This window comes from Mastigoproctus giganteus, chromosome 11 (genome assembly GCF_048544385.1).
Source record: "Mastigoproctus giganteus isolate SK-2022 chromosome 11, ASM4854438v1, whole genome shotgun sequence".
Classification (NCBI taxonomy): domain Eukaryota; kingdom Metazoa; phylum Arthropoda; class Arachnida; order Uropygi; family Thelyphonidae; genus Mastigoproctus; species Mastigoproctus giganteus.
Window position 1 is genome coordinate 78,509,072 of NC_143585.1, and position 14,007 is coordinate 78,523,078.

Here is a 14,007-nt window from a genome sequence, read left to right on the forward strand (position 1 = left end):
TGCGCAGTCATGGAGATTGAGGACTTGAAGTATCCATTCAGTCCATCAGCTGGATTAGCAGTGACTTTCCCATTTCAGTAAGGGTCCAATTTGAATAAACTATATTTGCATATCTATAAAACTCTTTAGCTCTCCTTGCTGCCACCACTAGTGACTTTTCAGAGCCAGTCTTTGACAGCATAACCTTTTCTGGGTAAAGCTTTCTATTAATCACTCTATAACTGTCCCATGCTTTTTTTTTTTTTTTTTTCTCTATTAAACTATTTAGTTCCTCATTCATACAGGTAGTTCCTGACTTTACGATTTAATTCGTTCCTAGCGCGCGCTCGTAAAGTGGGAATTTATTACCCATAGAAAATGTTAAAAACAGGGGTTACGTTCTCAACAATGAAATTAGTTAGCTAATTAGTTTGTTTAAACAATGAGTGATTTATCCAAAGAAATAAAAATATAGCCTGTAAAATCAAGCAAATTATAATTTAAAGAAATTATTTATGACTTAAATGCTAAAGAATGTTTATTCTTCATCATTGACTAAATGCACACCCTTTGTTGGTTTGTTGCACAAGGAAGTCTTCAGAAATGTTTCCAAGATAATCTTCTCTTTATAAGTTTCACGATAACATGCATATGCATTTTTAGCGGCATGCACAAATTGCAGCTAACTAACAAACAAGATACATGCAAGTGAGATTGCAATTAACACGATTCACGTGGAGATAAAGAGAGCAGATTCTGAAAATGTTTTTTTATATGATTGAAGATTGCAGTGAAGGAGAAACACATTTCACCATAACGTAAAAATCCACACAATTCCAGCTATCGGTATTTTTGCAAATGCAATAATATTGAGTTTATCTATCCATAATTTCTTGCACTAATAGAAAAGCCCAGTAAAGTGGAAAGTGCAAATTGTTTTTATTGTTTTATGGTCGTGACCTCCAGAAACATGCTTGAGAAAAATATCGCAAAGGTGTTCAAAATTGATTCTTATAACGGAACATATGATAATGATGAAAGTGTAGTGCATTTTAATTGATTTGAATTGGTAACTAATACAATTTCCATTATAAAAATGACCTTTTAGAGAGATACATAGCTTAGTTATACAGTGAAAATTTCAGCTTCCGAGGTCTTGAAACAAATAACTAAAAAACAGTGTTATTGGGTTCACATTACGATATTTTCAAGATACAATGGTATCTCTGGAATGGATTAATATCGTAAAGCGGGGTGCACTGTATCATATAGTTACGTGCATGGTTTGAAATGTGGGATTTATGAATATTTAACATTCATTTTTTGCAATTAATGTTAATATTTTCGATTTTGTTGATACTGAAAAGGAGGGGGGGGGAACTCTTAAAGCGGAAACTGCCTGTATATGCATATGTGGCTTCCATAACAGTGAGTTAAGTTATTCAGTAATTCTTCCATTTTTGCTATCTTTTTAGTAGCATCTTTTGTTTTAAATCCCTTCCCCGAAACACCTGTTCTTACCTTTTAAATACTGAGATCTTGTTCATCATCACTCACCTCATGGCCAGAGTCATATTCACCATACCATAATGCCTCTATTCTGAGATATCTGTTGACAAGAGGAGTGTTAGACTTCCATTGTTATGGAGGCTACATATTCAATTTGAATTTGGCTAATAATGGGCTGTGTATTTTTCAGATCTGAACATGTAAGTACACCATGCACAAATAAGAATTGTAATCTGCTCATCTCTTGCTTTCTCTTTTTGAATATTGTTCTCAGTCTGAATCAAATCATCATGGGAGAAAAAAAATAAAATAAAAATAACTGAACTCTGAATATTTATTAATTTACTACTTATGTAGTAACTATCATGTGAGATAAGCTTTGTATGGTTAAATGTATAGCTAGAGTATTTTCAGGAAATGGCAGTGGATTTGTTCATTCTTTGAGAAAGCTTTTAAACAACTAAAATAAATAACAAATATAGATATATATACTTAAGTTTAGAAGTTCACTATAAGAACATTGTGAATGAAAATAGTTAAAAAACAGAATTTATACAATATAATTCATGGTTTATATTTTTTCTCCCATTTACTGATATCTTTAAAAAAAAAAGTCACGGCATTAATATATATATGTACCTGGTATATATTACAATGTTACTCTTTTTTTGACAATGAGTTTTTAGGCTTATGCAAGTCTTATTTGGCACACTAAAAATAAAAAATATATATATATAAAATTGTCCTGTTATTTAAAAAAAAAAATTTCTCAGCTGTGAATGGTTTCATAAATCTTACAAGATAAGGAAGGGCATTGTATTTTTATTTTTCAAATCAAGAAATGTTGCAACTTTTACCCTCCTGCTTGTTTTGCCCAGAATGTGAACTTTGGCGAAAGGGAACAGTTCTGCTTCGTTGTCTTGCTACAGCCAAAGTATCATTGCTGACATATGAAATTCTTACACCACCATAAGCTCGCCGGGGTGGCAACCTGTAAGGGTCATCTTCGTCGGAGCTAGAACTTGAGCATGTACTACAGCAGTCGTCTTCATTATCGCCATTTGCTTGAGAACAAAGAAATCTGTCAACAACTGCACTCTCAACAACAGGATCAAATGTAACTCTTGTAGTTTTGGTTAAATCTTTTCCTTCTTTGGAGTACTTGGTTTTGCGAAGACAAGTACTGAGTTCAGATTTGGCTACTTTATTTTTTGTCTGCAAAATGCTGCTTTTTATAGGAAGTTTAGGTGCACCAGTAGCCATTTCTGTTGCACAAGTTGTATTTGGTACTGATAGTGTATTAGTGCTACCTGTAGAGAATGAGGCACCATTACTGCTACTTGGGCCAGCTCTGCAGTTTGTATGTTGTAGAGGTTCACTGTGATCAGCAGAGTCATAAATAGATGCATCAGATTTTTTTGTACCTGGGGAAAAGCACACCATAACCTTTCTTGTTGATGAACCACTATCTGTGTTTGTCGTGCACTGACTAGTTGAATAACTTTCAAGTGGTAAATCACTCTTTTGGCCATTGGCACTATGTCCAGTCTCGTGTAAAGTGGGTGGAGAATGTGGTGGCGTATTTTGTATAGACATACTAGTATCACGAGTCAGGTCTGGCATTGAGAAATGGGCTGTTGTGCGTCGGTGATGATACCTACGGCCTGCTGGCAGACGTTGCTGCTCTTCAATCTCTTCAATGACCTCAACATAAATGGCAGAGTTAGCCATTAGTGCATCTAGTGTTAAATCAGTAAAGGTAATAGGCTCCCTGGAACGTCCAGTCTGAGATTTCTGAATGGCTTCACTGTCTGAAATCTTTTTGTCACATGCAGGAACTACCTGGCTATTTTGTTTTTGAGAGATTTTAGTTTCCTCACCTTCTGATGATGAAGATGATGCCTCAGCTTTTACTAAAGTAGAGCTTTCTTGTAATTTTACAGTCCTGTCAGATTGGCAGTCAGATGATGATCGTTGGATAGAACTGGACTTTACATGATTTTCAACAGATGGTACTGATAACGGTGCATTTGTCCTACGTCTATTGTGGATAACTGCATCACCTGTGCGAGGAGCTGTAACACAAAAACATTAAGTAATTAACAGAGAAGTTAATGATCTAGATAAGTGCAAATGAAATTTATTTTGATAAACAAATTCTGCTTGGACAGCAGGTGTAAATTGTTGCTATGACATTAAATAGTGCAGCCAACCCATAAAAAAAAGTTTTACTATCTCGGGGAAGGGGAACGTAGTTGTATATAGTAAATTCCTATTAGAGCACTTTCAAGGGAACTTGCTGGCTCCAAAGATCATTATAAGTGAGAGTGTTATAATTGGACTCTTTCCTCTTCCCCCCCCTCCAGAAGCTATTCATTTTTCCTCATTATTTTAGTAGACAACCTTGGATTTTTTATTTTTTTATTTTGCAGTGTTTATGAAGTAATGATTTATTTGTAAGTTGAAAACGTCTACATTAAAAATGTACTCATTTCTTCAACATTTAAGAGGGGGAAAAAATGACAATTTAATAAAATCTTTTTAAAAATTTAATTAAACATATCTTGAGTATTATTGTACAAACACGATAAATGTAGTATTAATATAATAATAATGCTGTCTTTAATGAAGTTTATTGATGCCATCTTGAACACACGAAAGACACTCTTTACTGTACCAGCAAAAAAAGTGGACAAAAAAAGCTGAGGAAGGTGTAGCCTGGCTACCTTCAAAGATCGGGTTAAATATTAAATAAATGTCATCTTCACTACGAATGATTTCTTTGAAGTAAACAAACTGCATGATTAACCTACCACTGCTAGTATGGTGTTTGACAGATGCCACTTTTTTAAACATTTGTTATTTTTTTTAAATTTGTAAATAAAATCAAATCACTATGTGAATTAAAAAATAATAATAATTTGTACCTGCTGAGGGAGGGGAGGGTTAAATGCATGCCTAGTACAATATCAATGAATGTGCTTTCAGAGAAAAGTACATATGCTCTGGAAGATTAAAATAAAACTATTCCTCTTAAGAAATAATTATAACAAGGTAATATTTAACCATTTAATGACCTTGATTTTCATAATGTACTGTGGAGAAATCAGTCAATTTCTTCATATAAAGCAGCATTGTTAGAGTACAATGATTATCTTAAAAATGGTTATTTTCAAGTTCCCCTGTACATTTGTTTTGTTTTTCAAATTTCTCATTATTACAAAGGGTACTAGGAAAGTTTTGAATATGACGCAACAATGAATCACAGGAAGCTGCTTGTTGCTGCACGTTGAGACATGTTCATACGTGCATAGTAGCCGCCACACCAAGTCAATGGGCTCAGTTATTCATTAGTAGTGAGAGTGTAAAGTGCTTGCGATGGCATCGTGGTCACGAAATGAGATAAGTACAGTTTTGTGGTATAATTTCGTGCGTGGTTTAACCATAGACCAGTGCTTAGAAGAAATGACTCTTGCACTAGATGATGATTCTCCACATCGTACAACGATATTCAGGTGGTAGAGAATTCCAAAGGGGAAATTTCACTCTGGAGGATTCTGAGAGGCCGGGAAGGCCACGAACGTCAGTTACGGAGGAAAACGTTACTGCTGTGAGGAAAATGCTTGACGAAAACAGGCGAGTGACCTACCAACAGATAGAGGATACTTTGGGCCTAAATGCACCAGCAATTCGTTTGATTCTGCAAGATCATTTGCACATGAAGAAACTTTGTTCTCTCTGGGTGCCGCATCAACTGACTGAAGAGCAGATGACACGACGTGTGACTTGGTGCCGGGAGATGTTAAAAAAGTTTGATAAGGGACAATCTCGGTATGTGAACAACATCGTGACAGGTGCCGAGACTTGGCTGTACTATTACGATCTGCCGACCAAGGCTCAAAACGAAGTTTGGGTCTTTGATGATGACGACACACCCGTAATTGTCAGAAAATCCCGATCTGTAAAGAAGAAAATGATAGCTGTATTTTTCAAATCGAGTGGAATTGTGGAACGTGTTGTTTTGGACACGCAGAAGACAGTCACAGCTAAGTGGTATACTGAACAATGACTGCCTAAAGTCATTGGATCTATGAAGAACCTGCGGCCAAAATCAAGAATGGACACCTGGTACCTCCATCACGATAATGCTCCAGCTCACCACGCCAAAGCCTGCACCGAATATTTGACCACGACAGGACTGAAACTTCTCGAGCACCCTCCCTACAGTCCAGACCTTGCTCCCTGCGACTTTGCACTGTTCCCGCATGTGAAAATGAAGCTAAAAGGGAGGCGGTTTTCCAGTGATGAGGACCTTCTACGGGCTTGGGACAACGAGTGTGCTTTACTCCCTAGTGAAACTTGGCAGAACTGGTTTAAAGATTGGTTTCGAAGGATGGAGAGGTGTATTGAATGTAGAGGAAATTACTTTGAAAAAATTAAATAAACAAAGCTGTATTGCAAAACTTTCCTAGTACCCTTTGTATTAGCCATATGGTGCAAGAAAGCCCAAGGCATATGCTGCACCAGCCAAAAAAATTCTGAATTACCCTGAGAGAGAAAGAACACGTCAGAAGTAGAAGGGAATCACCAAGAAAGAAAAGAATGATGATATCCAGCTGAGGACTGTGGCTGTGCCAAGCCCATACTCACCAGATGTGAGCCCCTGGGGTTATATCAATACAGCTAATGCAACCCATCTTTAGGCCTAACTGTATATTACATTTCTCATCAAAAATATGTATTTCCAGAAACCATATTTCTCAGAGTTTGCAAATTTGAATCACTTAGTGATTATGCTAAGATTAAAAAGAAAATTGATATGAGAGAAGAACCATAGGTTTTTCAGCATCATGTGTTGTAGAAAAACAAAATGCTCCATAATTCATTATACATTATGAAAACCATTTTTAAATATACGTTTGTTCATAATATTGGTCTAACTCTTCATCTACAAAGAAATAGAAATTGTAGATCATTTAAAAGTACCAGGCATTGAGTTTATGATATTAAGCAGAATTTAATGAGCTAATTTTTAAATGCAAAATTAATTGATGTCTATGCACAATTTACTAATTTACACTGTAAATCAGGATATTATAAGCACAACAATGATAAGTTGACCCATAGTGTAGTGGATAAGTGTTTTTACAACTTGTATATGTGATCAAATCCAAATATAAGCATGTGTGTTTTTAATTATTTATTCCTTGATTCTTTTGATGAAAAAATTGAAGTGATATTAAATGAAATGTATAAATAAAAAAGCACAGTGCTAGAAAGGGAATTTACTGATTAATTGAACTAACCACTGAACATTAAACTGGAAACCTAGTTTTGACCTTCATATCTTTAATATGGTAATAAAATATTTTTTCAAAATTTGACTTTAATGATATTTGAGAATGTGTGTTTACATGTTAAGAATAATTATTATAGTTACAAGTCAAGTATTGTTTTCAGAAAAAACATTCATATGTAAGGGAGAGTATCTTGCAAAAATAAACACCAAATTCACTCTAATACAGGATCTTTAATTTATTAATTTAGCAATAATTTTTGTAAAATCAAAAAGGTGTGTATGTATGTATGTACGAATTATTATGTACATGCTATGTATGTCTTCTGTGATGTGATGTGATAAACTTTACATTCAACAAACAAGGTTAGTGTATAGTGACAATCAAATTACACTTTTTTTTTTTTTTTTTTTGCTATAGGAATTCTCAAAACAAAATTAATAAACATAATGTTTATTAATTTTGTTTTGAGAATTCCTATAGCAAAAAAAAAAAAAAAAGTTCATAAAGTTTATCACATCATAGAAGATATTCACAGGAATACAACTGTCCTTGTGGTAAAAGATTACCTATGCTACAATGGCACTATCATGTGAATTCTCTGGTACTCAGATAATTTCAATGAATTTGTGGTTGTCATTACCCTAATCTGTTCTGAGGCTTTTTGAAGCCAAATGCTTTTACATTTAACTGCATGAAAAACAACTCTTGTGTTTAGCAAAGATGTAAATGTATGCTACCAGCAAATGGGTGGTTTGTCTGGGTACCTTTTGTAACCAAGACGTGAAACATGATTATGAAAATTATACAGCAGATGAATATGTATAATTTAGTAATAATATTGGCAAATGTACTGCATCAATTTCCTCCCTGAAATAACTGACAGATTCTCAACGGAAATATGTTCGAAAACTCAGATGTGCTTAGAAAGTTCTCATCGCCCTCAGTTTTCAAATATCTTAGGTTAATGACTGAAAATTAAGACCTGTCATTAAAGCTGTATTTGCTACATTCCCATTTAGACTTTTTTCTGAAAATTTGGGAGCAGTCTCTGATGAACACTGAAAGGTTACACCCAGATATCTCCAATGGAAAAAAGATACAAATGGAATACAGATATGTTGGCAGATCAGACTACTGTTGGAATCTCAGATGGGAGACACCAATGAACAATTGTGTTACATCAATGTTGTTGCCATATTTGAATTCAGCAATGTCAAATCTACAAAATCACCTTGAATTTTAACAGGGAAGGGAGGGAAAAAAATCCCCCCCCCCCCAACCAGTGTAATTTCAATAATTCCTTCTAAATTTATTCAAATTACCCATCACCTCGATACCAGATTGAAGTTTGTTCCAACAATCTAATATGACTTTTGATATGCCTTTCATTTGACTCATTGTCAAATATGACATTTGGTCAAATGAAAACAATTATTTTTTTCAATAATTCATACTTTATTTTTCAAAATAAAGTCAACTGCAGTTTATGTACTTATCCCATCTGTACACAGGATTTTTGATACACTCTCACAAGTCTAGTTGGTTTTTGTACCATTTTTTGGCAGCTTCCTTTCCCTCATTGTCTGTGAAACCAACATCCTGGCAGGTCATTTTTCAGCTTTTCAAAAACATGAAAATTGCAAAGTGACAAGTCTGGACTGTAAAAAGGATGTTCAATCATTTCTGAAAGGTTAACATGTATAGCTAACTGCATGAGTGTATTCAGGCCATTTGTGGCTGCACGTTGCATTTTCCAAACTGACACAGTGAAATGTATGGGTGTCTAGCTTTTGATTGCACATTGCAGATCAATTCTAAGGATTTGAATATAATTTTGTGAGCTCACTGTTTCACCTGTACACATTAAATGGCACAGCAGCCCCTGTTATTTAAATAACAGCATAGTGTTTCCACTGGAAAGATTATGCTGTTCTTAGATGGTTTCTGGTATGATACCAGATCATTTGCCCTCTGGTTCAAAATATCCATATTATGTCTCATCCATAGTCATTACATTACTATATTATTTAGTAAGTTGTCTTCTTCCTCTTCATATTTCATTTAGTGTGCAGACACAATCCCATTTGCAAATACACTTTGTGCAAACCTTACTTTACTGCAGTTTGTCAGGAATGATGGTGGTGTAGGCAGAACCATGACTGATATGCAGCACCCTGACCACTTATACACAAATCCACCAAGGCTGCATTATTTTCTGTGAGAGCTTCTCCTGGGTGAGGGTTATCTGCATTTTTCTTCCAGTAACAAGTTTCCCACTTTGGGTGCGATATACATTTATTTTTCCACGTCAATAATTTTTTGCTGGAGTTATTCCTCCACTGTGAAAAACTGAATAACACTGCATTGCAATAGCTTGGATGCTTCCATCACTGTGAATGCCACATCTTTTTCTGCTGCTGCACACAGGACAGCCAGCATGTCCTGTTGTTCAGTACAGGCATTAATGCCAATCTCTAAATTTACTCATGTCAGCATATCATTTCACTTTGCTTTCTGGCAACCTTTTTGACCTGGGATTGAAAACCATGAAATTGAGTCAATCTGGATTGGAAAGGGTGGAGGCATTTTTGGGATTTCTCCTCACTGACTAAATTAGTATTCAATTCTAGAAAATGTATTATTAAAATGAAGGTTTAATAAAATCAAGTTCAAATTCATTTCTACAAAACGAAAATTGGCATCAGATTAATTTTCAATATCTAAATACTCATGAATTTGCTCCGTGCAATTTTTATTATTTTTGTTTTTTTGCTGTTCTCTGAGCCACAAGTACATGTTACTGCATCACAATCTAAAATAGATAACAATGAGTTAAACTAATAATTTCATTCTGTGTTCTGCCATATTCAACCAATAATAAGCAGCATTTCTAAATGTTTTAACAACTCAGAAACATCACTGGATATAATATGAGAAAGTGTTTAAAAAGAACAAGTTGCTGAACTTTTGGGGGTATACCACTAAAGTAGTTAAAAAGCTAGCAGTAAAATCACAAATTACTATTATATTAATGGTTTTATCGAATGGTAATATACAACAGGATTTTGATGACGGGAGGGAGGGGAAGAATTGACTCCTTCAGAAAGTCAAGATGGTAAAAAAAAAAAAAAAAAAAAAACACCCAGATTCAGTGAAAGCTTCAGTTCTTTCACATAGTAATGTATTCATGAGGTATGTCTCAAGGAGGTGATCCAGTTAGTAAAAAATATCCTTTCATGTAGTGTACAAAAATATGCTTAAAGCTTCCAGAGGATCTTTAGAGAATGGGAGCTCAGGGCTTTTCTTCTGCTGATATTCCTGGAGATGAGTAGCTTGCTGCTTGTTTTTTGAAACTTAATTTAATGTCTGTTTAAAGAAACAACTTTGTCCTGATTATCCAAAGATACTATGTTGAAAAGTGTAGTAATGTTGGATTTTGATGATGATAGGGAGGGGAAGAATTCTCCTATGACTTGGTACCAAGATTACACATTTTTAACAGAAGGCTAAGTCATATTTCTAAAAACAAAAATATGAGAGAAATATAAACTTAAGAGCACTAAGAATTTCAGAAATATGGATAAGCAAGAAAAATATACCTTTACTACACTGAATTGAACAGTAAATGAGACCTCTTCGAGGTAGAAAAGGTCTTCCAAGGAGAGGTACACGACATCTGTGACACAAGAAGCATGCTTCTGTTGCATGCCAGTGTTGCCCTTCATGTGACATTTGCCCTTGATCGACCCCTATAGGTTCCCCACATGTATCACAATACTCTGCAAACATTGCATCAAAGCAGTGGAGACAATACGGCTTTCCATCTCTCATGATGTACCTTTGGCCACCGAGCTGTCGGTCACATTCAAAACAACAAAAATGTTTCATATGCCAGGCTCTGCCTTCAGCTTCTGTACACTCATCAGCAAAGATTATCTGAAAGAGGACAAAATTTTGGGTGAGATGGCAAATGTACAGCATTCTGAATAATTTTCATTATGATAAAATAAAGAATGGTAGAGAAATGAAATAATACTTCACTGCATAGAATTAAAACTCTATACTCTCTTCCACATGCTACTGATTAGTCTCTCTTAGAGACTATCGGTAGCATATGGAAATTTAGACTATTTACAATTAAATTTTAATGTTGAGGTTAATAGTATCAATATAACTGATAAGATTTACTTAACAAATCTTATCACTTACCTTGCCAGCTTTCAACCCATAGAAACTAAAGAAATGCTGCTTCCCCTAGTATGTACAGCAATTTTAAAATAAATTATCTTCTTTTTATAAAATAGTTCAGATACTGTCTTCCATGACAATATTTATAGTTCAAATATTGTATTATATCGGGTACCATTTTTTTCTCCTTTGGAGAGGCATGGATTTTTAAAAGTTTCTGTAACTGTGCCTATAGCTATCCTATTTTAGACAGGCAGAGGGATATTGTCAATGAAATACTCAGTTTATCATATGTAGTGCAAACTTTGCTGTCCTGGTGCAAGTGTGTGTGTCAGAAGTGGCATGAAAACTTATTCTGAAATTTGATGAAAGTATAGTGAGTATATACTTCATATTAATGTTTTTTCTTAACTTAAAGTTTTGAGTATTTTGTTATATTTAAATCTGGACAAATTTGTTAGTTTCTTCTTTCAGTAGCACTGCATTTAATTCTTGATGCTTTATAAAAAGAAAACATTAAATTGTTCTTGTTATATCTTTAAAATGGGAGCTTCTTGTTAAAGAGCTGTACTTGAATACAAATGGGTGTGCATCTGCCTCACACAGATATTCTCTGTATGCAGGGAATTGTGCAAATGTGTAATGCACAACAGTAACAGTGAAACTGTATATTAAAAGCTCTGATGGGGGGAAAAAAAAACCATTCGTTAGCTGAAACTTTTCCAGTTTGAAACACAACCCAAAAAAAAAAAATTAATGCAACATTTCCAATTAGAATATTACAAAAGCACAAAGTGGCTGACTGGGTGTTTTGAAGAAGAGTTGTTTTGCTATGCCTGTACTTTATTTTCTACTGACTCAGTGTTACTGATTAAATATGACTACAGTAATGTAACATCTCAAAACCATGCATTTTCACAAAGCTATATTTTCTATTATTCAACTTGCAACATTCAGAAGAACTTGGAATATTTTTTGATCCAGTATAGTGTCAAAATTAAGATTATAATTCTAAAGTTCCCCATTTCAATTATTCCTGACATTTTATCCCCAAAACAAACAATCAACTTGAAAATAGGTGCTAACAGTTTTATATTTATAATTTTTTTTCAGCTCATATGTGTGGGGATCCTTTGGGGTGCTTCACTAGGGCACTGGACCAAGCGCACACTGCTTTTTAGTAAATGGAAGGATTTCATCTGTAAAGATTCATCACTCCAAGTAATAACACCAGCATCTGTTTGTAATGTTCTAACATCAGCAGTTCTATTTGAGCCTGCATCACTTGAATAGAATTCTATTTCAGTATCATTCTTTTTACTTAATATTAGAAAAATGATGCAAGGAAGCAAAAAACTTATTCAGCATAGTAGGTGGTCTGGCAAAAAAGATGAAAGTTACCTATTATGATTGTGTGATGATGATGTACAATTCTAGCAGGCTTACTAGTACCATTCTACCATTAAAAGGAAATCACAGTCATGAAACACACCAGAAATTTGCTGAGAAAAATTACTTTCAATCATAAGAATATTTACTTATATTACTGAGGCAATGCTAGGAGAATCGGAGAGTTGCCAGCCTGGGAGGATACACAGGCTAATAGATTAACAGTAGGCAGAGGTGAAAAGTGATTCTTGCACTGCTCCTTCTATTGGAACATGCAGGTGGAAAACAAGGTGTTGGGTTTCAACACCTGTTGGGAGCCCTCATGGAACAAGCAAATACATGGACTGTGTAAAAATGTTTGCATGTATAACTGCAGGTACACTAATACTATACTGGAGTATAGTAAATAAATTTGATGAATTTGAAGTACTGGTCAGGTCATAAAATGCAGACATTGTGGGATTATCAGAGACAGTGTCACTCAGACAAGGGATTCAGAATTTGAATATAGGGTGTACAGAAGGAACAAGAGATGGGGAGAAGGGTTAAGCTCTTAGTAAAAAAGCACAAAATCAAAGGTGTTGGAGGTGAACCGAAGTGGCCAGTGCAATGTTGAATCAATTTGGTACAACAAAAGAACTGAGGAAAACAAAAATGAGGTTTGAAGTGTGTTATATGCCTAATGATTGTGGTGAGTATAATGAACAACTAAACAGCATATAGAGGGAGACAGTAAATCAAAATGTCTTATAATGGGGGATTTTAACTTTCCAGATGTTGACTGTAATTTGTGGGTTGGTAACTCATTTTTAATTATTGGTCTCAAAAAGGCTGGGAACCACCAATAGAAATTGACAAATACACTGCTCTATCCTTAATACCTGTATATCTACAAATAACCTTTATTTACATAAGAATTAATAACATGTGCCTTTATGACAGCCTCTTTCTCTGTGGAACACTCTTCACCAGTTTTTTTTCTGTAAATGTTTTCTGATATTTTCTGCCAAAATATTAAAGCAGCAATCCGTTCAGCTTAGTGTTTTGGTCAGTCTCTGCACACACCCAACAATCCAATTCATCCCAGAGGTTCTCTACAGGATTGAGGTCAGGGCTTTGGGTTGACCCAGTCCAACTTTCTGACAATGACATCCTCAAACCAGTCTGTCAGAGCAGAAGTGGCTCCAGGTCTATTAGTGCCCTGTGAGAGATTTTTTTTGGTGCACCCTCTCAAGCTTGAAACTTACAGCAAATCAGTGAATTTTCAGGGCATTTCGCACCCCCTAAGTTTTGGTGCCCTGTTTGGGGGAACCGCTCAATTGTGCCTTAAGCCAGCCCTGTGTCAGAGTGAGAGCAGTATGAAATGACAGGTCCTAATGGTAGATATGGGTCTTCCCCGATGTGCCACCACAATGTAGGCAATGCATTATTGTTGAGGGCATCTAGATAGCTCTAGCACAACTATGGCCATATTTGCCAATGCACCTAATAAATCCCTAAACCAACAACAGATCTCAATATTCATGGTTTGTCTAATAGTCCCAGGACCAAACAATAAAAAAACAGCTCCAGACCATCACGCTGCCTCCACCAAACTTCATTGTTGGGATAATACATTCAAGCATGTAACTTTCTCTGGGCA

The 14,007-nt window shown here is 35.2% G+C and overlaps 1 protein-coding gene across 2 annotated transcripts in view; it reads right to left on the bottom strand.

The window, feature by feature from the left end:
* Window positions 1-2,313: 2,313 nt before the first annotated feature.
* The window catches only part of LOC150078163 (uncharacterized), a 333,303-nt gene continuing 321,609 nt past the window's right edge, over window positions 2,314-14,007 (bottom strand). For both annotated transcript variants that reach the window (XM_090385417.1, XM_090385416.1), the window contains 2 exons: window positions 10,388-10,724; window positions 2,314-3,563 (listed from right to left, as the gene is read on the bottom strand). In XM_090385417.1, coding sequence (XP_090241543.1) covers window positions 2,323-3,563; window positions 10,388-10,724 — 1,578 coding nt within the window. In that variant the 3' untranslated portion in view covers window positions 2,314-2,322. The remainder of the gene's footprint in view (window positions 3,564-10,387; window positions 10,725-14,007) is intronic.